This window comes from Phalacrocorax carbo, chromosome 4 (genome assembly GCF_963921805.1).
Source record: "Phalacrocorax carbo chromosome 4, bPhaCar2.1, whole genome shotgun sequence".
Lineage (NCBI taxonomy): Eukaryota > Metazoa > Chordata > Aves > Suliformes > Phalacrocoracidae > Phalacrocorax > Phalacrocorax carbo.
In genome coordinates, this window is record NC_087516.1 from 80,580,860 (window position 1) to 80,608,580 (window position 27,721).

General features: G+C 58.5%; 1 protein-coding gene across 6 annotated transcripts; it reads left to right on the top strand.

The window, feature by feature from the left end:
* The first annotated feature begins 652 nt into the window (after nt 1–652).
* On the top strand, nt 653–23,021 carry LOC135313189 (uncharacterized). Of its 6 annotated transcripts, none has more exons than XM_064450589.1 (9): nt 18,965–19,041; nt 19,353–19,745; nt 19,826–19,968; nt 20,049–20,222; nt 20,552–20,651; nt 21,021–21,296; nt 22,013–22,131; nt 22,469–22,585; nt 22,688–23,021. In XM_064450589.1, exons 6-9 carry the CDS (start codon nt 21,094–21,096, stop codon nt 22,936–22,938), a joined length of 690 nt encoding a protein of 229 aa, XP_064306659.1. In that variant the 5' UTR covers nt 18,965–19,041; nt 19,353–19,745; nt 19,826–19,968; nt 20,049–20,222; nt 20,552–20,651; nt 21,021–21,093; the 3' UTR covers nt 22,939–23,021. The 6 variants fall into 6 exon arrangements, 3 of the variants coding, with proteins under 3 accessions (XP_064306658.1, XP_064306659.1, XP_064306660.1); XM_064450590.1 differs by having other exon boundaries at nt 19,353–19,465; XR_010372818.1 differs by lacking the exons at nt 18,965–19,041; nt 19,353–19,745; nt 19,826–19,968; ... (1 more) ...; nt 20,552–20,651; nt 21,021–21,296 and adding exons at nt 653–691; nt 772–945; nt 1,275–1,374; nt 1,746–2,021; nt 2,784–2,855.
* The last annotated feature ends 4,700 nt before the right edge of the window (nt 23,022–27,721 follow it).

A 27,721-nucleotide genomic window follows, 5' to 3' on the forward strand; every position in this document is an offset into this window, starting at 1 on the left:
GCGAGGCGGGGCAGGCTGCGCAGCGAGGCCGGTAGCGGGGCTCTTTGGGTGCACTTAACGTGGTTTGGGTCGCAGGTTTTACCGTCGCCGGTAAGGCAGCCCCGGGACCGGAGGTGTGAGGGACTGGTGGGCTCCCGGGGGCTCCCCGGAGAGGGGCAGCAGAGGGGCTCGTTCCTGCCCCACTGGCGGTGAGTAACGGCGCCCCGGGAGCGGCCCCGAGAGCTGGGGGCACCTGGCTTGGCTCCGGCCCTCCCGGCTCCCGGCCTCAGCTGTCGGCACTGGCTGTGAAGAGGGGTTTGTTTCTTCCCCCAAGAGCTGCAGCGGGTGCCCAGCAGGGCTGGGGCTGGGGGGCATCGTGCCCCTGGGCTCTGGGGGCAGCAGGGCTGGGACCGGAGCCGCAGCAGCAGTTCTTCAGCTCACCCAGACAAGAGCAGCCTTTCTGCAGGAGTTTCCACTGAGATAACGGGTGTAATTCAATACACTTCTGTTTGCTTTTGGTTAATGCAGTTTATTAGCTGATGCGTTTCTTTCCCCCCCCACCCCTCCAGGAAACAGAGTGGTTTTTTGTCCTCCATCCCTCTGTGGGCCCTTCCCGCCCGTGTGGAGCAGAGCTCTCGGGCACGACGGCCGCTCGCTTGCTGGGCTGCTGGCGTCGGGGCAGCCGCTGGCACTGGGGCCGCTCCCGGCACTGGTGAGTGGGGACTTTGGTGGGGGTGAGGAGCGGAGCTGCTGGGGGTCTGAAAGTGTATTAACTTTGCTAATCTGCACTAGTTCCTGTCCTACGCCGCGATGTGATGAGGTGGTGGAGCTTTACCGGAGATGTGGGCAGGGTTTGTGGTGAAGTGAAACATTCTGAAGGATGGCCCGGCCCTGGACGCAAGGCCTTTGCTTCGTGGAAGCCGAGAGCTGTCCCTGAAGGATAAAGGACACCCCCAGGCACCCAAGGTAACGCCGCCATCCCAGCCCCTCCGATGCAGCTCTGAAACCCTCCTGGCGCCAGCTGGTGTCACAGAGAGTGACTCTGGCAAGACAGACTCCAGGGGCGCCTGGATCAACAGACAAGCAGCAAGAACGCCGCAGAAATAGAGCGGCTTTGCAAGGATTTCTTTGATGGGTGATTGTTAGCGTGGGTGCCAGGGACTGGTCAAACAGGTGGGACATAGGAAGGGCGTGAGAACCCAGGTGAGCCCACGTTTGGGCTGCCCCAGTTTGGCTGGGATGTTTGTGTGTGTGAGTAAATCTTTTCTCCTGTGATTCTGTGCTTTGTGTACCAGGCTCGCTCCTCGCTCAGCTTGGGCTGGCTGGGAATTCAGGACAGGTGCCGTATCCTGCTCCGCTCCTCCGCTTCAGGGCCAGCACACGGGGCAGCCACAGGTGAGCGCTCTGTTCCCCACTCCCCCAGTGGGGGATCCCCCAGGGGTGCCTGGCTGGGGCCCAGCGACTTTCCCAGGGGGTTTCAGCACCGGCCCCCTCAGGTCTCCTGTCACAGTTAGCGGCTGCAGCTTGGCCTGCGGGGCTGGGGGTTCCCAGCAGCTCCCCATTTCCATTGTGGGATGAACCCCCGCTCGAACCATGAACTGGTAACAGCCGTACGGGCTCCACGTGCCGTGTCTCCCATCCCACGTTTGCATCGGGGGTCCCTGGGCATGGGGAGCTCCCCGGGCATCCCACAGCAGGCCATTTAGGGGGGGCTCATGGTTCCCTGTGAAGCCATTTTTTTACTTAAAAACTTTGATTTTTTTTAGCTGAGGACATGCTGTGGTGGGAGCAGAGGCCGCTTCAGGGATCCACGCCGGACCCTGCAGCCCTGTCAATGAGATGCTGAAGCCAGTCTGGCGGGGCCTGGGGCATAATGGCTGTACTGGTGCTGCTGGTGCCTCGGGAGGTGTTGGCGGCACAGGCGATGTGCGCGTGGCTGTGCCGACGCCTGGGGAAGGCTCATCGCGGCGCCCGGACGAGGAGCGCAGCCCCGAGGCGGCGAGCGCCGGGGAACACCGGTCACGGAGGACGTGCCGGGTGAGGTGAGTGTCCCGAGGCACCGCGGGGCCGTCTGTGCTTGTGGGGATCTCTGGCTGCCCAGGAGGCACCAGAGTCAGAGGGTGGGTGGGGGCCAACCCCCACCCCAGGCCGTGGGATTGGGGCGCTGGCTCATGGGTAGGTGCGAGGGGCTGCTGTGCCCCAGGGGGTTGGGCAGTTGGGAGCTCTGGGGAGCGGTTTTGTTCTCGAGACGCTTTGGCTTTGCCCCTCCACCAACTTGTGGGCGGTGAGGGATGGGTAGGGCAGGTGCTGTACCCTGGCAGGGCTCCCCAGGGGGCCTTTGGGGGGAAGGAGGGTCCCGGTGCCATTGAGGCATTGGTGGTGTGGGTGCCAGCGTGTGTACCTTGGGGCTCCCAGGAGCTCAGTACCGCAGGGCCAGGGCCCCCCTATGGCCAGAGGCTGGTTTTGGGCGCAGGGGTGGTTCCCGGCCCTGCACCCCACCCTGACCCAGGACCGGGCAGGTCTGGACCTCACATTTTGGGGCACGATGGCTGTGAGGGGTGTTTGGGTGGTGGGAGTGGGTGCTGTTGGGGTCTGGCTCAGACCCTGCTGGAACTGGTTTGGTGCCAGCCCTGCCCCCAGACTGGGGCTGCTGGAGTCAGCTGTTGGGAGTGCTCTGATTCTGGTCCAGCTCTGTCTGGGCCCGCATGTGTTTTTGTGTGTGATTTGCTTGTTGATTTGGGCTCCCCTTTGTTTCAGGTCCAGCTCCTGGCTGTTCCAGGTCAGTTTTGGCTCTGGTTTTTCAGGTCCAGCTCATGGATGGCTCGGGCTCATCTCAGCTCCTGTCCATTGTAGCTCCAGCTCAGCTGCAGCTTCAGGTTGGTTATTTCTCTCCCAGCTTGCAGGCACTCCAGCTCATTTATGGCTCTGGCTCGTTCACGGCTTCAGGTCACTGTTTTTGCACCCTTTTTTTTTCGCGTCCAGCTCATGGAGGGCTCCAGCTTGTTTGGTTTTGCTGGTTTCAGGTCCAGGGGTTTGGGTGTCTTTGTGTGTACAGGTCTGTGTTTTGTTTGTTGGTTTGGGGCCCCGGTTTATTTTGTTTAGTTGGTTGGTTTGGGGTCCTCTTTGTGTGTGTGTGTGTGTGTTGTTCATTGGTTTGGGTTCCTGTTGTTTTTTTGGTTGCCGTGTGTGTTGATTTGGGCTCCCCTTTGTTTCAGGTCCAGCTCCTGGCTGCTCCTGGTCAGTTCTGGCTCTGGTTTCTGGTGCATCTTATGGATGGCTCCAGCTCGTTTCAGCTCCTGTTCATTGTAGCGCCAGCTCAGCTGCAGCTTCAGGTTGGTTGCTTCTCCCCCAGCTTGTGGACATTCCAGCTCCATTATGGCTCTGGCTCGTTCACAGCTTCAGGTCCAGTGTTTTTGTTTCTGCTCTGGTTTCAGGTCCAGCTCACCAAAGGCTCCAGCTTGTGTTTGCTTCATGGGAAGGAACAACGCTAACAAAAGAAACCCCAGCAAGCTTCAGATGCCGGTTGTTTTTGGCTCTAGTTTGGGCTCATCGCCTCTGCCTCCAGCTGCTCTCCAGTGTGGCTCCAGCCACTTCCAGCTTGTGCTTGCTCAAGTGCTCCTGGCTTTTTGCCAAGGTCGTCAATCAATCACTGTCACAAGTTCTCTATGAATATGAACTGTCATAATTGTACATGGTCTAAATATAGCCCAATGCCCCTCCCAGTAGCTGTACACACCTTGAATAAAGAGTTGAACAGTCATGAAAAAAGGTCTGAAAAGTGCCGTTTCGCCCAGAGACTATCTCATGCGTTTAATTTTGCCTGGTGCATGCCGGCATCCCTAAGGTTGGGGAACAACGCGACCAGGCCCCCACCTCTGGTGAGGGCCCACGCACCTGCCCTCCCCCCTCCCATGCCCCAACAGCCACCCACCAACCCTCCCCCATGCCCCAACAGCCACCCACCGGCCCTCCCCTCCCATACCTCAGTGGCCACCCACCTCCCCTACCCCAATGCCCACCTGCCTCCCTCCCATGCCCCAACAGCCACCCACCAACGCCCCCCCCACCTCCCATCAGCACCCCAATGCCCACCTCCTCCCAACCACCCCCCAATACACCCCAACACACCCAAACCCAGCCCCGGGCTTTGGCCCCAGAAACAGCGACCAGGGCCCCAGTTCTGAGACCGAAGCCCGGGGCTCAGCCCCCCACTCCCCTCCCAGCCCCACCATCACCCGCCTGGCCCGAGTCCCCGCAGCCCCTGAGCAGCCCCGGTGACGTGTTGGGAGGTGTTGGGAGGCCCGGGAGCCCCGGCGGGGCGGGCGGTGCTTGGGAACTGCCCGGGGGGACCCGCAGGACGGGCCCGGCCCCGGGTGGCCGCGGACGGCCGGGCCGAAGTGACGCTGGGGCGTTGGGGGCGCCGGGCTCCGGCCCTCCGGGCTTTATTCGCCGGCGCCCCGAGAGAGACCCGCGGCTCCGCCCGCTGCTCCTCCCGCCGGGGCACCGGCAGCGCGGCCGCCGGGGCACCGCGTACCGGCCCTCGACACCCGCCCCCGGGGTCGCGGCACCGACCGACAGGCCGCCGCGCCCCGTCCGTCCGTCCGTCCGCGCCCCCCGCCCAGCCTCACCTAGGCCCCGCCGGGGGAGCCCGGCCCGGCCGCTGCCGCCGCGGGGCCGCGCCCGGCGCCGCCGAGAGCAAACAAGCAAATGGGGGCCGCCGGCCGCCGGCGGGGCTCAAATGTGCTCGGCCCCGCCCCGCGCAGGCGCCCTCCGCGCCCCCAGGCCAGGACGCACCTGGGCGGACACGCCCCTCCGCGCAGGCGCGCTGGGACACGCCCGCTCGCACCTGGGTCTGGCCCCGCCCACCTGTTCGCGGCCACGCCCCGCGCATGCGCACCGGGCCACGCCCACTCGCACACCTGCGCCAGGCCCCGGCCCGCGCAGGCGCCCCGCAAGCCCCGCCCCTCCGCGCCCCGCCCCTCCGCGCACGCGCCCCTTCTTCCGCCGCCAGAGCAACGCAGCCGGCGACCGCGGCGGACGGTGTTACTGGGGCGGCAGGACGGAGCGGCCGCCCGGGGCGCGGTGTCGTTCCGACCGGGCCCGGGGCCATGCGGAGCCCGGGTCAGTGAGCTGGGGGTTGGGGTTTGAGCCGGGGTTTGGGCTGGGCCTTGCGCGGGCGCGCGGTTCCTGGGCTGTGCCCGCCTCTCCCCGGCTTGTCCCGCGGCCGCAGGGCCGGGTCGGGGCCGCGGCCGCTCTCCGGCTTCCTCGGGGCGCCGCGGGCGGGAGGGCCGGGCCGCGGATCCCGGGCCCGGGCCTCCCTCGGGCCCAAGTGCCGCGCTGCCCGCTCCTGCCCGGGGCTGCCCCGCCGTGCCGGGGGCTCCCGGGGCCTAAAGGCTGGTGGTGGGGAGGGGTGCGGGGTCTCTCTGGGACGGGGCTGGGGAATCAAGGCCGGCCCAGCCTCCTGTGCCCCGGGCCCTGGAGAGGGGCTGCTCTGACCCCCGAGGCTGGGCTGGGGCTTTGCTGGTGAGCACCAACACAAGCTCAGGTGAGCCTGGTTTCAAGTCCTAAAGTACAGGGTGGGTCTCTGCTATGAGCCCTAAAGCTGGCCAAATGAGCCTGCTATCAAGCCCTAAAACACAGCACTTGGTCTCTCTTTCTCAGCTCTGACACTGGCCTAATGAGCCCTGTTTCAAGACTCCAACACCCTGCACTTTGTTCCTGAGCCCTAAACCTGGCTGTGGGAGCCTTGTTTTCAGCCCCACCCCAGAACACTTGACTTAGTCTCTGCTTCAAGCCCCTCCAACACAGCACTTAGTCTCCATTTCTGAGCCCAAAACCTGGCCAAATGAGTGTGGTTGCAAGGCTCTAAAATGCACCGCTTAGTCTCTCTGAGCTCTAAACTGGCCATATTAGCTGTGAAACACAGCACTCAGTTCTCTGTTTTGAGCCCTGAACACGCAGGGCTTGGGGTTTTTTTTTTTTCCTCAGCTCTAACACAGGCCAAATGAGCCTTGTTTCAAGACCCCAAAATGCAGCACTTAGTCTCTGTTTCAAGCCCCCAAAACACAGGACTTGGTCTCTCTGAGCACTGAAATGGCCAGGCCACACAAGCCCCAAAGCATATGACTGTCTCAGCCTTGAGACCTGCAACTGCCAAATAAGCCTTGTTGCAAGCTCCCCAAATGCAGGACTTAGTCTCTCTTTCTAGACCCCAGAGGAGCCTTGTTGCAGGCTCCCCAAATGCAGGACTTAGTCTCTCTTTCTGAGCCCCAGAGGAGCCTTGTTGCAGGCTCCCCAAATGCAGGACTTAGTCTCTCTTTCTAGACCCCAGAGGAGCCTTGTTGCAGGCTCCCCAAATGCAGGACTTTTAGTCTCTCTTTCTGAGCCCCAGAGGAGCCTTGTTGCAGGCTCCCCAAATGCAGGACTTAGTCTCTCTTTCTAGACCCCAGAGGAGCCTTGTTGCAAGCTCCCCAAATGCAGGACTTAGTCTCTCTTTCTAGACCCCAGAGGAGCCTTGTTGCAGGCTCCCCAAATGCAGGACTTTTAGTCTTTCTTTCTGAGCCCCAGGTGAGCCTTGTTGCAGGCTCCCCAAATGCAGGACTTAGTCTTTCTTTCTGAGCCCCAGGTGAGCCTTGTTGCAGGCTCCCCAAATGCAGGACTTAGTCTTTCTTTCTGAGCCCCAGATGAGCCTTGTTGCAAGCTCCCCAAATGCAGGACTTTTAGTCTTTCTTTCTGAGCCCCAGAGGAGCCTTGTTGCAGGCTCCCCAAATGCAGGCCTTAGGCTCTACTTCTGAGCCCTAAACTGGCCAAATAAGCCCCCAGGACCTGGTTTCCAGTTTTGAGCCACAGGACATTTCGTCTCTGTTTCTGAGCCTGGTTTCAAGCCCTAAATACACAGGACTTGGTCTCTCTCCCTCAGCTCTAATACTGGCCAAATGAGCCCAGTTTCAGTACCTCAAAACACAGGACTTTTAGTCTCTGTTCCTGAGCCCTAAATCTCACCACATAAGCCTTGTTTTGAGCCCCCCCCCAAAACACAGCACTTGGTCTCTCTGCATCCCATTTCAAGCCCCAAAAGTGTAGGACTTGTAGTTTCTGGTTTTGAGGCACAAAATGCAGGACTTGGTCTCTGGTACTAAGTTCTGAGCCTGGTTTCAAACCCTAAACACAAGACTTGGTCTCCATTTCCTAGACTTGAGCACTCGTAACGGCCTCATCTCCATGTGCCTGAGTCCCAAACCCCACTGGACCCACTCGCTGTTTAGGAGCCCCAAAACCAGCTGCTGAGCCCCACGCTGGCCTGGTTCCAAGCAGGAAGGGGTTTTGGGGGTTCCTGTGGTGGACCCCCCACCCCTCACCAGCCGTGCCCAGGGCAGGGAGATCACAGTGGGGGTTTGCCCCCCCTCGAGCCCTTTGTGCCACAAACCCCCCACACGCAGCTTGTTTTCCCCAGCGGAGCCACAGGCACCTCTGGGCTTTCCCAGGAGACCCCACGTGCCATCGCCTGCAGGCGAACAGCCCCGGGGAGCTTCTCCTTGGCCTTTGGGGCATTGAACTGAATTATTTTGGCAACTACGGGATTCCCCGTGACCGGGTGGGCGCTGAAGCCCCCTGGGAGGCTGGGTGCTGCCGCCACCCGCACCTTCCCTGGCAGGGAACCCACCCCGCTGCGTCCCGGGAGCGGCCGTGCTCGGCCTGTGGAATACGACATTGTACTCAAAGCCAGGGTGCGACACGAGCTTTATTCAACAGAACGTTACAGAGAGCCCAGAGCAGCAAAGCCAGGCTCAGGCTGGGCCCAGCCGGCAAGTCGGGTCTGGGGCACCAGTAACAAGTGACACACGACCCCGCCGCCCCAGCCCCCCCACAGCCCCCCCACAGCCCTGCACCCCCAGAAATGCCACGGGCACAGACAAGTCCATCGAGGGCCCAAAGCAGCCCCCCGAGCTCACGCCACCTCCTTACCATGCTCCGGGGCAGGGGGGCGATGGGAGCCACGGCGAAGTCTCTCTCCCGGGTGCCCACAGCAGGGCTGGGCTCTGGAGAGCAGGAGGGTCCCTCCCCAAACCCCAGCCCACCCCCAGCAGCCCGGGCTGAGCCCTGAGCAGGCTCAGAAGAGCCACCCACCTGTGGGCAGAGGCTAAGAATCAGCCCTAAGGGGCTCCTGCTGACACCAATGAAGAGTTTGGGCACCTCCTGACGAGGGGCTGCCCTTTGCAGTGCTGGGGGTAGGTCTGGGCCCCCCACCCGCCCAGGGAAGGCCCAGCTCCCCCTGCAGAACTAGCCTCACTCCCTGTTCGGGCTGGGGGTGCCCAGGCTCACAGTGACAGCAAAGCATTAACACTGCTAAGAATTAACCAACTCTGATGGCCTCTTCCCCCCTCTAAGCGCCCCCAGAGCTCTCTGCAGGGGCGGCAGGGACCCCCGGCTCTGTGCGGCCCCCACGGACCCTTCGCCGGGGGGATCCTGACGGGGGGAGCGGTGGCAGCCCGGCCAGTCCCCGTGCGTCCCCGGTCCCGCAGCTCCTCGGTGCGGTGCCGGGGGTCCCGGAGGAAGATGCGGCGTGGCCGTGCTGTCACCGGGAGGGCCACGAGCCAAACGAGCACCCCCGGGGCAGGGGGCTGGTGCTGCCCAGCGCTGCCTCGGGGCACGGAGCTCCCTCTCGGGGGTCCGCAGTCACTCCCCACTGGAGAAATCGCTTCTCTCGCATCCTTTGGGTTGGCACAGTGCGATGCTTTCCGTGGGAAACGCCCAGAGCGAGGTGCTGGGCTCCCCCGAGGCTGGTCCCGCAGCCCCCACACGCAGCCCAGGGTCTCTGTGGTGCCCCGGGCCGAGCCCCCGCAGCGAAGCTCGAGCCCAGCCAGCCCCGGGGACCTGCTGCTGTGGTGATGCCGCAGGCTCTGGCCGCCCCCGTGACCAGGGGCTGGCCCAGGGCATAGGAGAGCAGCAGCAAAACCCTGACCCAGCCACAGCTTCCCCATGGCCCAGGGGAGCTCAGCAGCCCCCAACCACCTACCTGTATCCCCACTGTCCAAAAGGACCCACACCCCCCACCCCCCCATCACATGCCCTTCCCCACTCCGCCCCCAGCCAAGCCCACCCCAGGTGTGGGTCCTTTTCATCAGTGGGGAAGTGCCCCCACCTGTGGGGCTGCCCCAGCTGCTGCTGCATGGTCTGGAGGGGCTGGGAGGCAAACAGAGAGAATGGAAGAAGGAGAGAAAGGAAGAAAAAAAAAAAAGGAATAGAAAAAAACGTAGAAAAAAAAACTGAAAAAAAGTAAAAATAATAAGCACAAAAATAAAAAGTAGAGGTTCAAAAGAAGTAAAATGAACAGCAGACCCAGCTGCTCCACCCCATGGGCAGCTGGTGGTGAGGAAAGCTTGTGACGTAACAAAACTGACCCCACTGAGCCCTGCCTTAAAAAAAAAAAAGCAAACCACAAAAAAACCCTCTAAAAAAACCCCATCCCAAAAAAGAAAAGCAAATCCCCCAAAGAAAGCGTTCCAAAACCGAGCAAAGCGGCAGAAAAGCTGCCTGAGCTGCTGAAAAGCAGCAGAAGGCATAGGTGCCGCAGAACTTGGCCCCACGCCCCCCCCAACCCCTCATACAGGCGGGCGCTGTACGAGGGTGTGCGACCCCCGCCCGCAGCCCCACGCGGGACCCCAGCCCAGGGGCAGCCCTTGGCCCAGGCCATGGGGCGGCTGCAGGCTGAGCTTGGCCTCAGCGATGGCGTCCCTGTGCCCTGGGAGGGGGGTCTGGGCCGCAGAGGGGCCCTTTTTTGGCTGGTGCCCGTCTCCAACCGAGCGGCTTTGGCCCCGCGGGGCGAGGGGCGGGGGGGTGCCCCGCTGGGCGAGGGGCTGGAGGGCACGGCCCTCGCTGCGGGGTTTGTGCCGGGGGAAGGCAGCGCTGTGCGGCCCCACGGGCTTTACATCCATTTCACCGCCCCGGGGCCCAGCCCTGGGCACAGGCGCTCACCCGAGGAGCCCCCACGGCTGGGCGGGACGGGGTTTCATCCCCTTTTTCCCTTCCGGACCCTTCTGGCAAGCCCCATCCCTGCGGGTGCTGCCCGAAGAGCAGATTCGTCGCCCGGTGTGCAATGAGTCAACAAACACACACCCAGGAGAGCCATCGCTTATGGACTGCAGGGTTGGGCCAGCCGGGGAGCGCGGCGGTTTTCCACAAATCAGGCACCCCAAAGCTGCTCCTTCGTTGTATTTGTACAGTAAATTCATACATAGTCTCCCCATCTGATACACATTCATTCTATACTTCATAGGTTGCATAATGGCATTAGATCGCTCCGCTTCACTCTACTTCAGCTCCTCCTGCACACGCCTTCCTCTCTGCGGGGTCCCTGGTGGGCTTTACGGATGAAGCACCCTAACCCTTCATATCCATCTATCGTCACGTGTCACCTAAGGACAACTCAAGGCTCTTTTCTCCTGCCAACTCTCCTTCATTTTCTTCCGAAAGGAATGCTTTCCTTCCATAATCCTACTTTCAACCAGGAGTGTAGAGCAAGAGTCAAATATTGCCAAGAGAGCTGCTGTTATTGCTTTTTCAATGGCTTTCTATGATGATAACCAAGTTCTTCACAACTGTTATCTTCACCAAGTCACAGAGAAAGAGAAATACACGGAAAGAAAGGTTATACAGCGCTGAGGTATCTCTGCTGCTCTAACCTGCTCGCTGTCAAGCACAGTTATCCTCTCACAGGATAGTTTCAGAATCCGCGTTTCCTTTGGAGTCAAGCCAAAACCCACATGCAGGGATGCTTACAACATTTGGAGTTTACCACAGGCTCAGAAGACTTTGGCTGGCCTCACACAGAGCAAACATCAAACCTGGTGGTATGGGTGGCTGGAGGGGTCGCTGGGTGCTACAAACCAGAACACCAGGGACAGAGGCGGAGATATCATACCTGTGATACTGCTGAAGGCCGTGCACTAGTTCAGGACAAGTAAGAGCCTTTTCTGTTTGTCCTTTGGTATTAATTTTACAGGGTTTTATGCCATTTCTTTTGGGTACAATGCACAATATTTTAGCCTGTTACTTTCACCCTTGTTCCACAGCGCAAAACCCCGTTTGAAATCTGATGGGTGATCAATCCAAATGTACACAGGTGGGAAAGAACAGTGATTTACTCTGTAGGGAGTAAACTTTCAAGTGCTCAGAGTTGGAGGAAGGTTACAGGAAGAGATCAAGAGATAGACATAGATGCACACTTAATTTTTTTTTTCAGCATCTAAAAAGCAAAGGCTGAGGCTCCTGTAAAGATGCTTTTGGCCCTTTGTACGTACTTTTTATTGCAGGTGAGGGAAAGCTTTGCATTTGCATTTGATTGCAGAGGTCTGGGTGAGCGGCCTATGTGTTTCTCATACAGGAGTTTACTTTGGCTAACTTTGCTTTTAGCCCCTCTTCACTACTGACTGATTCCCTGTGCTAAGTGCATCGGGACAAACTGGAAACACCTGTGTGATTCTAGTCCATTGCAAACGGCATGGGAGATTAAGAAAGCCAAATCAAAACTTCAGGACTTTCAAAATGCATTTACTTAGGCGCAGAAAGCAGTCTTCGGTTTTAAACAGATTTCCTAAGCTATTGTCAGTGATTTAGAGTGGTGCTTCTTTCCCAAGTCACAGGAACCTGGAAGCATCTTAAACATAACTGGTTGCCAGAGAAAGTCACGTTGAAAACAATTGCTTTTCCTCAGCACCATAAACCTCCTCAGCTGGCACAGAAATATCTTGAGCCACCTGTGGTGATGTTAAGTCTGAGGAGTACATGGTGTAAAACCTCTGGGGAAAGAGGATTTGGTCCCGCATTTTCAGATTTGTTAATTCTAACTAACCAAAATTTTATAATGGCTTGTGAATATACAACGCATGGAAGTAGAAGGCTGCCAGGGACCAGACGGCCGTCCCAGGCATCCCCTGCTTGTATATTGTTTCTTTTCATGTCCATGATTGACTACAGCAAGAAAGGAGATCTTGGGCTACATGGTCAGTCTGGTCCAGTGTCCCTGTCCCTGTGTAGTAGGTTTCCTAGGAAATAAAAGACGGGCAACCTTGAGTTGCTACTTTAGGTTTTAAATTTTTTTTTCTTTAATGCTGTAATGAAAATGTGTTTGAGTTTCTCCATGAAGAGTCTTGTCTCACAGAGCACCTCTCGCTTGGAGGGCAGTGTGCTCTCTATCCTCTTACAGCAGTGTAGCAATGGTTTGGGACAAACTGAGTATGGGAAGGCCATGTATTACTTGCCTTAGATTCTGTAGAGATGGTTTAAGTAACTTGGGATTGGTACTAGAATGTAAGAGCTCCCCTTGCACCCTTTTGAAGGTGCTCATACTGTAGAAGTCTAGGTATTTAGGTCCAGGGCCTGCGTACCATGAAACACATAAAATTAATTTATTTAAAAGTGCTATCAGAATTTTGATTTCATGAATACCCATGCAATCTTAATATTAAATGCAAAGCAGTTGTCCTAAAAGGCAGGAAAGGAGGGGCTGCAGACATGAGCAGGCAGGAATGGGCTGGCTGGCAGATGGAGGCCTCATTTCTCCCCAAGTGAAAGGGTTGTCTTTTATCGCTCAGCACAGGCAGGAAGCTAGAAAGGGGTCTTCAGCACCTTATATCCCACTTCTGTGTGTTGTGTGTGAAATTATAGTCCCTCCTGCAACCACGAAGCCAAGTGGAGGGATTTGCTTCTGCTGCTCGGTTGCCTGTTTCTGGGTTCAGAAACAGCGGGATGATGTGGTGGCACGTGGGGTGATTGCTGGACGTTGTCTCCTACGTTTCAACCAGCTAGACAGTGGCTGAGGGAACCTCTGAGGTATGTATGGGGAATGCTTAATCTTCAGCACTGCTGGAGCCTTTTACAGCCTTTTTTTTTTAACAAAAATTTAATCCCTTTATTCTGACTGCTTGTGCTGTGGAGTCATGGTGACACAAGACCATGAAGCTGAAACTGTAGCATTACAGAGGAGGCGATAATGTTCACGGTCAGTCACCTGCTGAAACGTGAAGAGCAAAGCACAAACACAAGTTAATGAATTGGCTTGAGATATTTCTGTGTGTGCTTCTTTGCTCTTTTTAAATCATTTTTTTGGTTTTTATTTTGATGTGGGGAGAGTCCTTGTTGCATCTTTACCCTTCAGCTGTATAAAAGTTGAGCATCACCTAACCAAACTTAACATTTTTCCTTCTCTGTGAGGTTTGTATTTACTACTACAACTGTATTAGTTCAGTAAAAGCCGTGGTGTTGCACTGCAAATCTGGCTGGTTTTGAGCACACCGTGCGTTCTGACGCATTACAGCTGGTAGTAGGTGCTGGTGCTTCAATCACTTCAATGAGGTGTGTTTAAATGGTGTGTCATTTTTAGACTCATACTCATAATTATAGGGAAGAAGGTTGACAGGAGAACTCTGTTTTAGCCCTGAGCTCAGCAACAGCGATGTTTGCGCTCCTGTAATAATCACTCAGGTATTGATTTAGTAAACAGAGAAAGCTGGTGTGAGATACATCAAAAAGACCTTTAAGTTTGACCAAGAAGGACGTTGGTTTTGATGGATTGGATTCGAAAAGCATCCAAAGGGGAAAGGGAGTTGCTCTCTGAAATCAAAAACCTGGTGCCCGGCGTTAGACCTGGAAATCTTGTGTTAGTTCTGATGGAGTCAATGGGTCCAGGGTTGTTGTGTGTGCATGGGTTTTGTTTGGTGGCTGTTGTGGGGGTGCGCGTCCTTGTTCGGGGATTTTTTAACAGCTAAAGAAGATTCAGTTCTGGATAGTAAAGACCTGGGTCTTAATAGCCCCACAGTGAGCAGGCAGAGTGGGTGATGTTCTCGGTGTCCTTATGGTGCACCAGAAATACATTCAAATATAGCTCACCTTACTCCCTTTTTCTGTAGAGACCCCATTAAAGCAACCTGTGTTTGACAGTCTCCTAGGAAGTACTAACTGCTCTCTTGCTAGTAGGAGCAGGAGGCAGACCTGATGCGAAAAGCTGAGGTGGGCCAGACCCATTGCTGCTGCCACTACTGAAAAGCAGAGGGTTAGACCTCAGGAGACAAACCAGATCTGTGCAGGGGGCTGAAAAAGGATGGCAAAGGTTGAGGATACAGCTTCTTTTTGTGGTGTTGATGCTTCACTGACAAAAATTGCAACAGCTGGTATCCTTTTTACGAGACATTTTGAGACCTGACAACTGTTTTAGCTTTGGGCTTTTCTGAAACGCTGCTTTCTATGCCAATGTGCTTGCAGCAGTCGCAAAGTTCATAGCTGGGATATGGTGGAGGTTTTAAGGTGATGATGCAGGTGAGGGCATCTGTATTTAGTTCCTTAGGGAAATATGTTGTTCTTTGAAACTGCTTACTATCAAAGGCCTGAAATTATAGGCTGTAGCACGTGGAGTATATATCTTGTACCTACAAAATTCACTGCTTACGTAGGTATGTGATGAGTTGTTAGCTGTAAATTCAGTCTTTCTGGGTTTTCTGGCTCATTTAATTCTTTGAGTCGTAAATAAATGTGTTCCAGCTGGCGTGATTCGGAAAGCACCCACAGGTTCTGCCAGGATGCTCCACTTCCTCACTGCAGTTTTATGGAATACATCAACTAAATAAAAATCTCACTGGACAGATGTCTCAGATGATACATTCGTTAGTTTGAGACTTGTATTCACACCTTTCTATAATCACTGTTTCCCAGTTAAGACCAGCTTTGCTTACACAACAAGAGAGAGTTCCTTCACAACCCACAGGTCTTATGCTTTCTGCCAACACTGTCTAAGGTGGATAATAGAGTGGAAGAGGCAGGTGGTGAGGAATACACTGTTTTCACTAAAAAGACCTTAGTAGCTTAGGGTGTTAAATGGTTTATTGCTACATGCTCACCAAGACAACCAACAGAATCAGTAGCATGCACTTCACAAAAACAGCAATTACCTTCGTAGTTCTTGGACCACCCTGCCCATTGTCTCATCTGGAGCCAAGACCACGCTGGTCCCTTGGCCATCCAGCAGTGCTTCCTCATCAGTCTGAGACATGGGCTAGAAGCCAGTTGCCACCTCAGGCCAACGGAGCTTTACTGGCCAAGTGATTTCTCTCTTCTGTAAAAGCGGCAACAGAAGCTAAAAATACGCCTAGAGTACACTGGGGCACCCCCACCTCAGAGCAGCAGGACCAGCATCCCACCTTGCACAGACAAACCTCTTGCTAACAAGGCACCTGCAGTTTTAGCCCAGCTCCCACCTACAGCAGGGAGGCAGGGGCAGCCCAGCCCAAGGCCAAAGCAGCCCCCACCCCGCTCACACAGGATACCCCCACCTGCACATCAGGGCTGGGTTCCTTGCGTTTGTTTCATTGCAGAGCCTCCCCCTTCTGCTCTTTCAGAGGCAGCCCTTGCCTTAGGAACCTGTTATCAGCTCCCTCGGCAGACGCCAGCCCTCTGACACACACCCCCAGCCATTACAGCTTGGGGGGGGAGCAGCAGCCCTGAGCCATCCCCCACGCACCCAGTGCTCCCCAGCACAGCCTGCAACTCCCGGGCTCCTGTCCTGCATGCCCAGTTAGAGCACTTAGACCAAGCCGCTCTGCAGAGAGGGCAACAGTGGTTTTCACATCGGCAGCAGGAACCAGGGGAAAAAAAAACATCTGTATGGCCCAGACTAAAGCAGTTAGCCCTTATACTCAAGACTACAGGTTTTGCCTTACCTGTTTCTGCCTCCCCAAATTCCGACTCCCACCCAGATCCCACAGCCAAAGTCTGTAACAGTCACCCCACCAGCATCACTAGGAGCTTTCTCCCTCCTCATAGGGCTAAAGGGTGGAGGAAGGGACTCCCAGGAAGGCCAGCGAGTGCTCCAGGCCCAGCTTACATCTCCACAGCCAGAGCAAGAAAAGCAGCTCCAGGGCTCTGACTTAAACTGGAGAAAGCAGCCCTGCTCTCCAGGGCTTCTCCACAGTACCCCTCCATGGGTACAGCTTACCAAAACAGCCCTTTCAGCTCAACTACACCTCCACAGGAGATAGAAGCCTTGCCAGAGATCAGGAGAACAAGTTGTTCTGCCATAACGCTATAGCCAGGCTGAGCTGCGTAACCAGGGCATGCCTGGTGTCCTCCGCCTTCTGGAAGTCAACAGCAGTCCAGTGTTTGCAACGGGTCAGTGTTTTCACATATTCAAGTCCTTTGTGCATTAAGGTAGGTAGACAAGGATCCGAAGTCTCTCACACAGCCTTTAGCAAATAAAGTCTTTCATTTCCCCCAGGTCCTCTGCAACCCACACCCCCCAGTAGTAAGAGCAGGACCCATTTTTAAGAGAAGTCAACTTAAACATTTAATTGAAACAAGCTTTTTTCCAAGACAATAGGGATTAAATTTGGGATGTAAGCAGCTCTTTTTTTTTTTTGCTAAATGTGAAATTTCAAAAGGAAAATGCCAGACCATCCCACCTGAGTTAAACCTGCATTACAGGGTATGCTTTAATAAAAACTGGCTCCAGCCTTATTTTATCAGCCAGGAGAAGAAGAAGAAAAACTAAACCATTAAGTCACACACCATCACTAACTCAGGTAATGCACACAGATTATTATAAAACTAGAAGACAAACAAACTTAATCCTAATGACAGCAGGAAACCAGAGCCCTCTTCCACACACACAGCCCCACAGTACCTAAGTAGGAGCCAAAAGCAGCCAAACAACATCACCTAGATAATAAAAACAACAATAAAACATCAAGACTAACAAGGAAAATAAAACTTACAACACAGCTAGCACCAAAGCAAAACCAGAGCCCCCTACCTGAGCTTAAATGCAGAGCTGGGGCCAATGGGGAAGGGCGTGTGGGCGGTGGAGGCTCCAGGTGAGGCCGTCAGGGCGATGGGGACCTGCTGGGCACTCGGAATGCCTCCGTCAGCAGCTGGAACCAAGCGGCGCCGACACCGCCGCTGACATCTCCGGGGCTGCCTTCCCAGCACGGCTCTCGGCATCCTTCGGAGCGAAGGGGGAGGCAGCACAGGTGGCTGTAGCAAGGAGGTCTCTGTGGATGCTGGGCAGGGACGGCGGCAGCAGTCTCACTCTAGATTAGGTACGTCTGTTTTGTTACGCACCTCAGAATACATCGTGAGTCTTGTAACGGTACCATCTGGCGCTGACAAAAAAAATGATCTGAAATTTGAAACACCTCATTCAAAAGAAGCCTTTTCTCCCAGGAGAACATCGAAATGTCCCTGTTTATGGGAAGTGCTGTTTCTGTGCGTGCGTGCGTGCTTTGCTTGCACGCACGGCTTTTGCTTTATCTGTTAAACTGTCTTTACCTGAACCATCAGTTTCCTCACTTTTACTCTTCCGATTCTCTCCCCGATCCCGCCGGGGGGGAGAGAGCGAGCGGCTGCCTGGGGCTTGGTTGCTGACTGGGGCTAAACCACGACAGGGTCCCGCGTGAGGTGCTCATGGATGTGACGGGGTGACTATTTGCTGCCTTCTCCTCAGAAGGGCTCACCAGGTGTCGATGCGCTGCGGGGCTGTCTTGTGGCCTCATTTCTTCTCCTGATTTGAAAGTCCTTTAGCTGTTACAGGGGAAGTTGCTGTGCAGGAGGTGAACTACTCTTGGGCTTGAGGTTATAGACTTGGCTTTGTGCTTTAGGGCCTGAAGCATCCTGGGACATTGCTGCTGCGTGGGGCATCATCGGAGCCGCCTGCGATAGCCTCAGAGGATAATGATCCCCTCTCCTCTGTATACCGGAGCAATCGTTCCCAAAATGTACCCAGTGCGGGGCGAGTGCTTTTGATTGCACCTGCCAATAACGTGCGTGCGTGTGAGCGGCAGCTTGCCTGCTCCCTGCCGGCCGCTGCGCCTGTCGGAGGGGTCACCTGCCCCCCCAGGCACCGTGTCGCAGGCGCGTGTGCCAGCGCTACGGGCTGCCGCGAGGGGAGGGTGGCCTGGGCAGGCACGGCAATGAATCCGGTGTCAAACTTTGTACTGAGCGCGGGGCATGGTTTGATTTCGGGCTGTTAAGCCTGGGGGCTCTTCAGTCACAAACACCAGGGAAGAAGGAAGCTCTGGGTTTATGAGCCCAAGGAGAGGAAGCGCAAGTTAGTAACTCGGTGGGACCTTAGGGCAGCACGACACGAGGTATTCCTGATGGGGGGTGGTTTTGGAAGTCCCCAGGAGCATTAGAAAGCCTTCCCCTGCGACAGTCTGTAGCAGTCAAAGCCCCCGCGTTCAGGAAAGGTTAATGTGAAACTGGCCGAGGACGCCCTTTGTAGGAGAGGGCCTGCAAAGAGCTCCCGCCGAGTGGCCCCTGCAGCGCGTGCTGGGGCAGGAGCTCGGGAAACAAACCCAACGTGTTTAGCTACAGGAAAGTATTGCGAGGGCCCCTGTCGCGGGTCAGCTGGCAATGAGCCAATTTAGGTAGGCAATCAGAAAGCACTTTCATAGGGAAACCATAAGCAAACAGTCCCCCCGAGTGTGTTTCATAGGGGATTTTTTCAGCCTGGCAGAAACGCTGCCTCGGGAACTGTGAGCTCTGAGCGAGGCCAGAGGCTCCTGGGCAGCCGCCCTGAGGTGACGTTCCCCGGTGGGAGCACACGCGCTCTGACCGGGGAGGCCAGGGAGGAGCGAGCGCCGGCAGAGGCTTCTTGGGGCGCCTTTCAAAGCTTTTACCCCCGTGCTCCCCTTCCTCCCGGCGTGGCACAGCTGCCCTTTCTCCCCATCCTTAACGGATGGCAAGGCAAAGGCCAGCTGATCCGGCCGCGGCGACGCCCTCTCGCCGGCGGCAGCCGCTGGGGCTGGGGGCGGCGTGTGGGCCGGGGGGGGGGCGGCGGCTCAGGGGCACCCGCCCGGCGCTGCCCTCCCGCCGCCAGGGGGCGCCGCGGCCTCTCCACCCCGCCCCGCTATTGGCTGTTGGCCGCAGGCGCCGGCACCGCTGATTGGCCGGCGCGCGTGGGTCCGCCCCGCCCTCCGGGTGCCCGAGAGTTGAACACGTTCCGCTCGCCGCCGCCAGGGGGCGCTGTGGCCGCGGGAGGGCGGGGCGGAGCGGAGCGGGAGCCGGCGGCGGGAGCAGGTGCGGTGGCGGGGCTGCGGGGGGTCCCGGGGCTGTTGGGGGGGGTGTCTCTGAAGCGGGGGGTGCTCTCTGCGGGGGTGGCGGGGTCCCCCGGCGGGGCCCCGGCCCGTTTTTTGCCGTGGGGGGCGGTTGGGCGCGGCGGCGGCGGTGGTTCGGGGAGGGGGTGACCGGGCTCGGGCGTGCGGCGAGGGCGGCCCGGGGGCGGTGCGGTGCGTCGGGTCGGGTCGGGTCGGGGGGCGAGGCGGGGCAGGCTGCGCAGCGAGGCCGGTAGCGGGGCTCTTTGGGTGCACTTAACGTGGTTTGGGTCGCAGGTTTTACCGTCGCCGGTAAGGCAGCCCCGGGACCGGAGGTGTGAGGGACTGGTGGGCTCCCGGGGGCTCCCCGGAGAGGGGCAGCAGAGGGGCTCGTTCCTGCCCCACTGGCGGTGAGTAACGGCGCCCCGGGAGCGGCCCCGAGAGCTGGGGGCACCTGGCTTGGCTCCGGCCCTCCCGGCTCCCGGCCTCAGCTGTCGGCACTGGCTGTGAAGAGGGGTTTGTTTCTTCCCCCAAGAGCTGCAGCGGGTGCCCAGCAGGGCTGGGGCTGGGGGGCATCGTGCCCCTGGGCTCTGGGGGCAGCAGGGCTGGGACCGGAGCCGCAGCAGCAGTTCTTCAGCTCACCCAGACAAGAACAGCCTTTCTGCAGGAGTTTCCACTGAGATAACGGGTGTAATTCAATACACTTCTGTTTGCTTTTGGTTAATGCAGTTTATTAGCTGATGCGTTTCTTTCCCCCCCCACCCCTCCAGGAAACAGAGTGGTTTTTTGTCCTCCATCCCTCTGCGGGCCCTTCCCGCCCGTGTGGAGCAGAGCTCTCGGGCACGACGGCCGCTCGCTCGCTGGGCTGCCGGCGTCGGGGCAGCCGCTGGCGCTGGGGCCGCTCCCGGCACTGGTGAGTGGGGACTTTGGTGGGGGTGAGGAGCGGAGCTGCTGGGGGTCTGAAAGTGTATTAACTTTGCTAATCTGCACTAGTTCCTGTCCTACACCGCGATGTGATGAGGTGGTGGAGCTTTACCGGAGATGTGGGCAGGGTTTGTGGTGAAGTGAAACATAGTGAAGGATGGCCCGGCCCTGGACGCAAGGCCTTTGCTTCGTGGAAGCCGAGAGCTGTCCCTGAAGGATAAAGGACACCCCCAGGCACCCAAGGTAACGCCGCCATCCCAGCCCCTCCGATGCAGCTCTGAAACCCTCCTGGCGCCAGCTGGTGTCACAGAGAGTGACTCTGGCAAGACAGACTCCAGGGGCGCCTGGATCAACAGACAAGCAGCAAGAACGCCGCAGAAATAGAGCGGCTTTGCAAGGATTTCTTTGATGGGTGATTGTTAGCGTGGGTGCCAGGGACTGGTCAAACAGGTGGGACATAGGAAGGGCGTGAGAACCCAGGTGAGCCCACGTTTGGGCTGCCCCAGTTTGGCTGGGATGTTTGTGTGTGTGAGTAAATCTTTTCTCCTGTGATTCTGTGCTTTGTGTACCAGGCTCGCTCCTCGCTCAGCTTGGGCTGGCTGGGAATTCAGGACAGGTGCCGTATCCTGCTCCGCTCCTCTGCTTCAGGGCCAGCACACGGGGCAGCCACAGGTGAGCGCTCTGTTCCCCACTCCCCCAGTGGGGGATCCCCAGGGGTGCCTGGCTGGGGCCCAGTGACTTTCCCGGGGGTTTCAGCACCGGCCCCCTCAGGTCTCCCGTCACAGTTAGCGGCTGCAGCTCAGCCTGTGGGGCTGGGGGTTCCCAGCAGCTCCCCATTTCCATTGTGGGATGAACCCCCGCTCGAACCATGAACTGGTAACAGCCGTACGGGCTCCACGTGCCGTGTCTCCCATCCCACGTTTGCATCGGGGGTCCCTGGGCATGGGGAGCTCCCCGGGCATCCCACAGCAGGCCATTTAGGGGGGGCTCATGGTTCCCTGTGAAGCCATTTTTTTACTTAAAAACTTTGATTTTTTTTAGCTGAGGACATGCTGTGGTGGGAGCAGAGGCCGCTTCAGGGATCCACGCCGGACCCTGCAGCCCTGTCAATGAGATGCTGAAGCCAGTCTGGCGGGGCCTGGGGCATAATGGCTGTACTGGTGCTGCTGGTGCCTCGGGAGGTGTTGGCGGCACAGGCGATGTGCGCGTGGCTGTGCCCACGCCTGGGGAAGGCTCATCGCGGCGCCTGGACGAGGAGCGCAGCCCCGAGGCGGCGAGCGCCGGGGAACACCGGTCACAGAGGACGTGCCGGGTGAGGTGAGTGTCCCGAGGCACCGCGGGGCCGTCTGTGCTTGTGGGGATCTCTGGCTGCCCAGGAGGCACCAGAGTCGGAGGGTGGGTGGGGGCCAACCCCCACCCCAGGCCGTGGGATTGGGGCGCTGGCTCATGGGTGGGTGCGAGGGGCTGCTGTGCCCCAGGGGGTTGGGCAGTTGGGAGCTCTGGGGAGCGGTTTTGTTCTCGAGACGCTTTGGCTTTGCCCCTCCACCAACTTGTGGGCGGTGAGGGATGGGTAGGGCAGGTGCTGTACCCTGGCAGGGCTCCCCAGGGGGCCTTTGGGGGGAAGGAGGGTCCCGGTGCCATTGGGGCATTGGTGGTGTGGGTGCCAGCGTGTGTACCTTGGGGCTCCCCGGAGCTCAGCACCGCAGGGCCAGGGCCCCCCTATGGCCAGAGGCTGGTTTTGGGCGCAGGGGTGGTTCCCGGCCCCGCACCCCACCCTGACCCAGGACCGGGCAGGTCTGGACCTCACATTTTGGGGCACGATGGCTGTGAGGGGTGTTTGGGGTGGTGGGAGTGGGTGCTGTTGGGGTCTGGCTCAGACCCTGCTGGAACCGGTTTGGTGCCAGCCCTGCCCCCAGACTGGGGCTGCTGGAGTCAGCTGTTGGGAGTGCTCTGATTCTGGTCCAGCTCTGTCTGGGCCCGCATGTGTTTTTGTGTGTGATTTGCTTGTTGATTTGGGCTCCCCTTTGTTTCAGGTCCAGCTCCTGGCTGTTCCAGGTCAGTTTTGGCTCTGGTTTTTCAGGTCCAGCTCATGGATGGCTCGGGCTCATCTCAGCTCCTGTCCATTGTGGCTCCAGCTCAGCTGCAGCTTCAGGTTGGTTATTTCTCTCCCAGCTTGCAGGCACTCCAGCTCATTTATGGCTCTGGCTCATTCACGGCTTCAGGTCACTGTTTTTGCACCCTTTTTTTTTCACGTCCAGCTCATGGAGGGCTCCAGCTTGTTTGGTTTTGCTGGTTTCAGGTCCAGGGGTTTGGGTGCCTTTGTGTGTGCAGGTCTGTGTTTAGTTGGTTGGTTTGGGGCCCCGGTTTATTTTGTTTAGTTGGTTGGTTTGGGGTCCTCTTTGTGTGTGTGTGTGTGGTGTTCATTGGTTTGGGTTCCTGTTGTTTTTTTGGTTGCCGTGTGTGTTGATTTGGGCTCCCCTTTGTTTCAGGTCCAGCTCCTGGCTGCTCCTGGTCAGTTTTGGCTCTGGTTTCTGGTGCATCTTATGGATGGCTCCGGCTCAGTTCAGCTCCTGTTCATTGTAGCGCCAGCTCAGCTGCAGCTTCAGGTTGGTTGCTTCTCCCCCAGCTTGTGGACATTCCAGCTCCATTATGGCTCTGGCTCGTTCACAGCTTCAGGTCCAGTGTTTTTGTTTCTGCTCTGGTTTCAGGTCCAGCTCACCAAAGGCTCCAGCTTGTGTTTGCTTCATTGGAAGGAACAACGCTAACAAAAGAAACCCCAGCAAGCTTCAGACGCCGGTTGTTTTTGGCTCTCGTTTGGGCTCATCGCCTCTGCCTCCAGCTGCTCTCCAGTGTGGCTCCAGCCACTTCCAGCTTGTGCTTGCTCAAGTGCTCCTGGCTTTTTGCCAAGGTTGTCAATCAATCACTGTCACAAGTTCTATATGAATATGAACTGTCATAATTGTACATGGTCTAAATATGGCCCAATGCCCCTCCCAGTAGCTGTACACACCTTGAATAAAGAGTTGAACAGTCATGAAAAAAGGTCTGAAAAGTGCCGTTTCGCCCAGAGACTATCTCATGCGTTTAATTTTGCCTGGTGCATGCCAGCGTCCCTAAGGTTGGGGAACAACGCGACCAGGCCCCCACCTCTGGTGAGGGCCCACGCACCTGCCCTCCCCCCTCCCATGGCCCAACAGCCACCCACCAACCCTCCCCTCCCATACCTCAGTGGCCACCCACCTCCCCTACCCCAATGCCCACCTGCCTCCCTCCCATGCCCCAACAGCCACCCACCAACGCCCCCCCCACCTCCCATCAGCACCCCAATGCCCACCTCCTCCCACCCACCCCCCAATACACCCCAACACACCCAAACCCAGCCCCGGGCTTTGGCCCCAGAAACAGTGACCAGGTCCCCAGTTCTGAGACCGAAGCCCGGGGCTCAGCCCCCCCCTCCCTTCCCAGCCCCACCATCACCCGCCCGGCCCGAGTCCCCGCAGCCCCTGAGCAGCCCCGGTGACGTGTTGGGAGGTGTTGGGAGGCCCGGGAGCCCCGGCGGGGCGGGCGGTGCTTGGGAACTGCCCGGGGGGACCCGCAGGACGGGCCCGGCCCCGGGTGGCCGCGGACGGCCGGGCCGAAGTGACGCTGGGGCGTTGGGGGCGCCGGGCTCCGGCCCTCCGGGCTTTATTCGCCGGCGCCCCGAGAGAGACCCGCGGCTCCACCCGCTGCTCCTCCCGCCGGGGCACCGGCAGCGCGGCCGCCGGGGCACCGCGTACCGGCCCTCGACACCCGCCCCCGGGGTCGCGGCACCGACCGACAGGCCGCCGCGCCCCGTCCGTCCGTCTGTCCGTGCCCCCCGCCCAGCCTCACCTAGGCCCCGCCGGGGGAGCCCGGCCCGGCCGCTGCCGCCGCGGGGCCGCGCCCGGCGCCGCCGAGAGCGAACAAGCAAATGGGGGCCGCCGGCCGCCGGCGGGGCTCAAATGTGCTCGGCCCCGCCCCGCGCAGGCGCCCTCCGCGCCCCCAGGCCAGGACGCACCTGGGCGGACACGCCCCTCCGCGCAGGCGCGCTGGGACACGCCCGCTCGCACCTGGGTCTGGCCCCGCCCACCTGTTCGCGGCCACGCCCCGCGCATGCGCACCGGGCCACGCCCACTCGCACACCTGCGCCAGGCCCCGCCCCGCGCAGGCGCCCCGCAAGCCCCGCCCCTCCGCGCCCCGCCCCGCGCACGCGCCCCTTCTTCCGCCGCCAGAGCAACGCAGCCGGCGACCGCGGCGGACGGTGTTACTGGGGCGGCAGGACGGAGCGGCCGCCCGGGGCGCGGTGTCGTTCCGACCGGGCCCGGGGCCATGCGGAGCCCGGGTCAGTGAGCTGGGGGTTGGGGTTTGAGCCGGGGTTTGGGCTGGGCCTTGCGCGGGCGCGCGGTTCCTGGGCTGTGCCCGCCTCTCTCCGGCTTGTCCCGCGGCCGCAGGGCCGGGTCGGGGCCGCGGCCGCTCTCCGGCTTCCTCGGGGCGCCGCGGGCGGGAGGGCCGGGCCGCGGATCCCGGGGCCGGGCCTCCCTCGGGCCCAAGTGCCGCGCTGCCCGCTCCTGCCCGGGGCTGCCCCGCCGTGCCGGGGGCTCCCGGGGCCTAAAGGCTGGTGGTGGTGAGGGGTGCGGGGTCTCTCTGGGACGGGGCTGGGGAATCAAGGCCGGCCCAGCCTCCTGTGCCCCGGGCCCTGGAGAGGGGCTGCTCTGACCCCCGAGGCTGGGCTGGGGCTTTGCTGGTGAGCACCAACACAAGCTCAGGTGAGCCTGGTTTCAAGTCCTAAAGTACAGGGTGGGTCTCTGCTATGAGCCCTAAAGCTGGCCAAATGAGCCTGCTATCAAGCCCTAAAACACAGCACTTGGTCTCTCTTTCTCAGCTCTGACACTGGCCTAATGAGCCCTGTTTCAAGACTCCAACACCCTGCACTTTGTTCCTGAGCCCTAAACCTGGCTGTGGGAGCCTTGTTTTCAGCCCCACCCCAGAACACTTGACTTAGTCTCTGCTTCAAGCCCCTCCAACACAGCACTTAGTCTCCATTTCTGAGCCCAAAACCTGGCCAAATGAGTGTGGTTGCAAGGCTCTAAAATGCACCGCTTAGTCTCTCTGAGCTCTAAACTGGCCATATTAGCTGTGAAACACAGCACTCAGTTCTCTGTTTTGAGCCCTGAACACACAGGACTTGGGGTTTTTTTTTTCCTCAGCTCTAACACAGGCCAAATGAGCCTTGTTTCAAGACCCCAAAATGCAGCACTTAGTCTCTGTTTCAAGCCCCCAAAACACAGGACTTGGTCTCTCTGAGCACTGAAATGGCCAGGCCACACAAGCCCCAAAGCATATGACTGTCTCAGCCTTGAGACCTGCAACTGCCAAATAAGCCTTATTGCAAGCTCCCCAAATGCAGGACTTAGTCTCTCTTTCTAGACCCCAGAGGAGCCTTGTTGCAGGCTCCCCAAATGCAGGACTTAGTCTCTCTTTCTGAGCCCCAGAGGAGCCTTGTTGCAGGCTCCCCAAATGCAGGACTTAGTCTCTCTTTCTAGACCCCAGAGGAGCCTTGTTGCAGGCTCCCCAAATGCAGGACTTTTAGTCTCTCTTTCTGAGCCCCAGAGGAGCCTTGTTGCAGGCTCCCCAAATGCAGGACTTAGTCTCTCTTTCTAGACCCCAGAGGAGCCTTGTTGCAAGCTCCCCAAATGCAGGACTTAGTCTCTCTTTCTAGACCCCAGAGGAGCCTTGTTGCAGGCTCCCCAAATGCAGGACTTTTAGTCTTTCTTTCTGAGCCCCAGGTGAGCCTTGTTGCAGGCTCCCCAAATGCAGGACTTAGTCTTTCTTTCTGAGCCCCAGGTGAGCCTTGTTGCAGGCTCCCCAAATGCAGGACTTTTAGTCTTTCTTTCTGAGCCCCAGGTGAGCCTTGTTGCAGGCTCCCCAAATGCAGGACTTAGTCTTTCTTTCTGAGCCCCAGGTGAGCCTTGTTGCAGGCTCCCCAAATGCAGGACTTAGTCTTTCTTTCTGAGCCCCAGATGAGCCTTGTTGCAAGCTCCCCAAATGCAGGACTTTTAGTCTTTCTTTCTGAGCCCCAGGTGAGCCTTGTTGCAGGCTCCCCAAATGCAGGCCTTAGGCTCTACTTCTGAGCCCTAAACTGGCCAAATAAGCCCCCAGGACCTGGTTTCCAGTTTTGAGCCACAGGACATTTCGTCTCTGTTTCTGAGCCTGGTTTCAAGCCCTAAATACACAGGACTTGGTCTCTCTCCCTCAGCTCTAATACTGGCCAAATGAGCCCAGTTTCAGTACCTCAAAACACAGGACTTTTAGTCTCTGTTCCTGAGCCCTAAATCTCACCACATAAGCCTTGTTTTGAGCCCCCCCCAAAACACAGCACTTGGTCTCTCTGCATCCCATTGCAAGCCCCAAAAGTGTAGGACTTGTAGTTTCTGGTTTTGAGGCACAAAATGCAGGACTTGGTCTCTGGTACTAAGTTCTGAGCCTGGTTTCAAACCCTAAACACAAGACTTGGTCTCCATTTCCTAGACTTGAGCACTCGTAACGGCCTCATCTCCATGTGCCTGAGTCCCAAACCCCACTGGACCCACTTGCTGTTTAGGAGCCCCAAAACCAGCTGCTGAGCCCCACGCTGGCCTGGTTCCAAGCAGGAAGGGGTTTTGGGGGTTCCTGTGGTGGACCCCCCACCCCTCACCAGCCGTGCCCAGGGCAGGGAGATCACAGTGGGGGTTTGCCCCCCCTCGAGCCCTTTGTGCCACAAACCCCCCACACGCAGCTTGTTTTCCCCAGCGGAGCCACAGGCACCTGTGGGCTTTCCCAGGAGACCCCACGTGCCATCGCCTGCAGGCGAACAGCCCCGGGGAGCTTCTCCTTGGCCTTTGGGGCATTGAACTGAATTATTTTGGCAACTACGGGATTCCCCGTGACCGGGTGGGCGCTGAAGCCCCCTGGGAGGCTGGGTGCTGCCGCCACCCGCACCTTCCCTGGCAGGGAACCCCACCCCGCTGCGTCCCGGGAACGGCCGTGCTCGGCCCGTGGAATACGACATTGTACTCAAAGCCAGGGTGCGACACGAGCTTTATTCACCGGAACGTTACAGAGAGCCCAGAGCAGCAAAGCCAGGCTCAGGCTGGGCCCAGCCGGCAAGTCGGGTCTGGGGCACCAGTAACAAGTGACACACGACCCCGCCGCCCCAGCCCCCCCACAGCCCCGCACCCCCAGAAATGCCACGGGCACAGACAAGTCCATCGAGGGCCCAAAGCAGCCCCCCGAGCTCACGCCACCTCCTTACCATGCTCCGGGGCAGGGGGGCGATGGGAGCCACGGCGAAGTCTCTCTCCCGGGTGCCCACAGCAGGGCTGGGCTCTGGAGAGCAGGAGGGTCCCTCCCCAAACCCCAGCCCACCCCCAGCAGCCCGGGCTGAGCCCTGAGCAGGCTCAGAAGAGCCACCCACCTGTGGGGAGAGGCTAAGAATCAGCCCTAAGGGGCTCCTGCTGACACCAATGAAGAGTTTGGGCACCTCCTGACGAGGGGCTGCCCTTTGCAGTGCTGGGGGTAGGTCTGGGCCCCCCACCCGCCCAGGGAAAGCCCAGCTCCCCCTGCAGAACTAGCCTCACCCCCTGTTCGGGCTGGGGGTGCCCAGGCTCACAGTGACAGCAAAGCATTAACACTGCTAAGAATTAACCAACTCTGATGGCCTCTTCCCCCCTCTAAGCGCCCCCAGA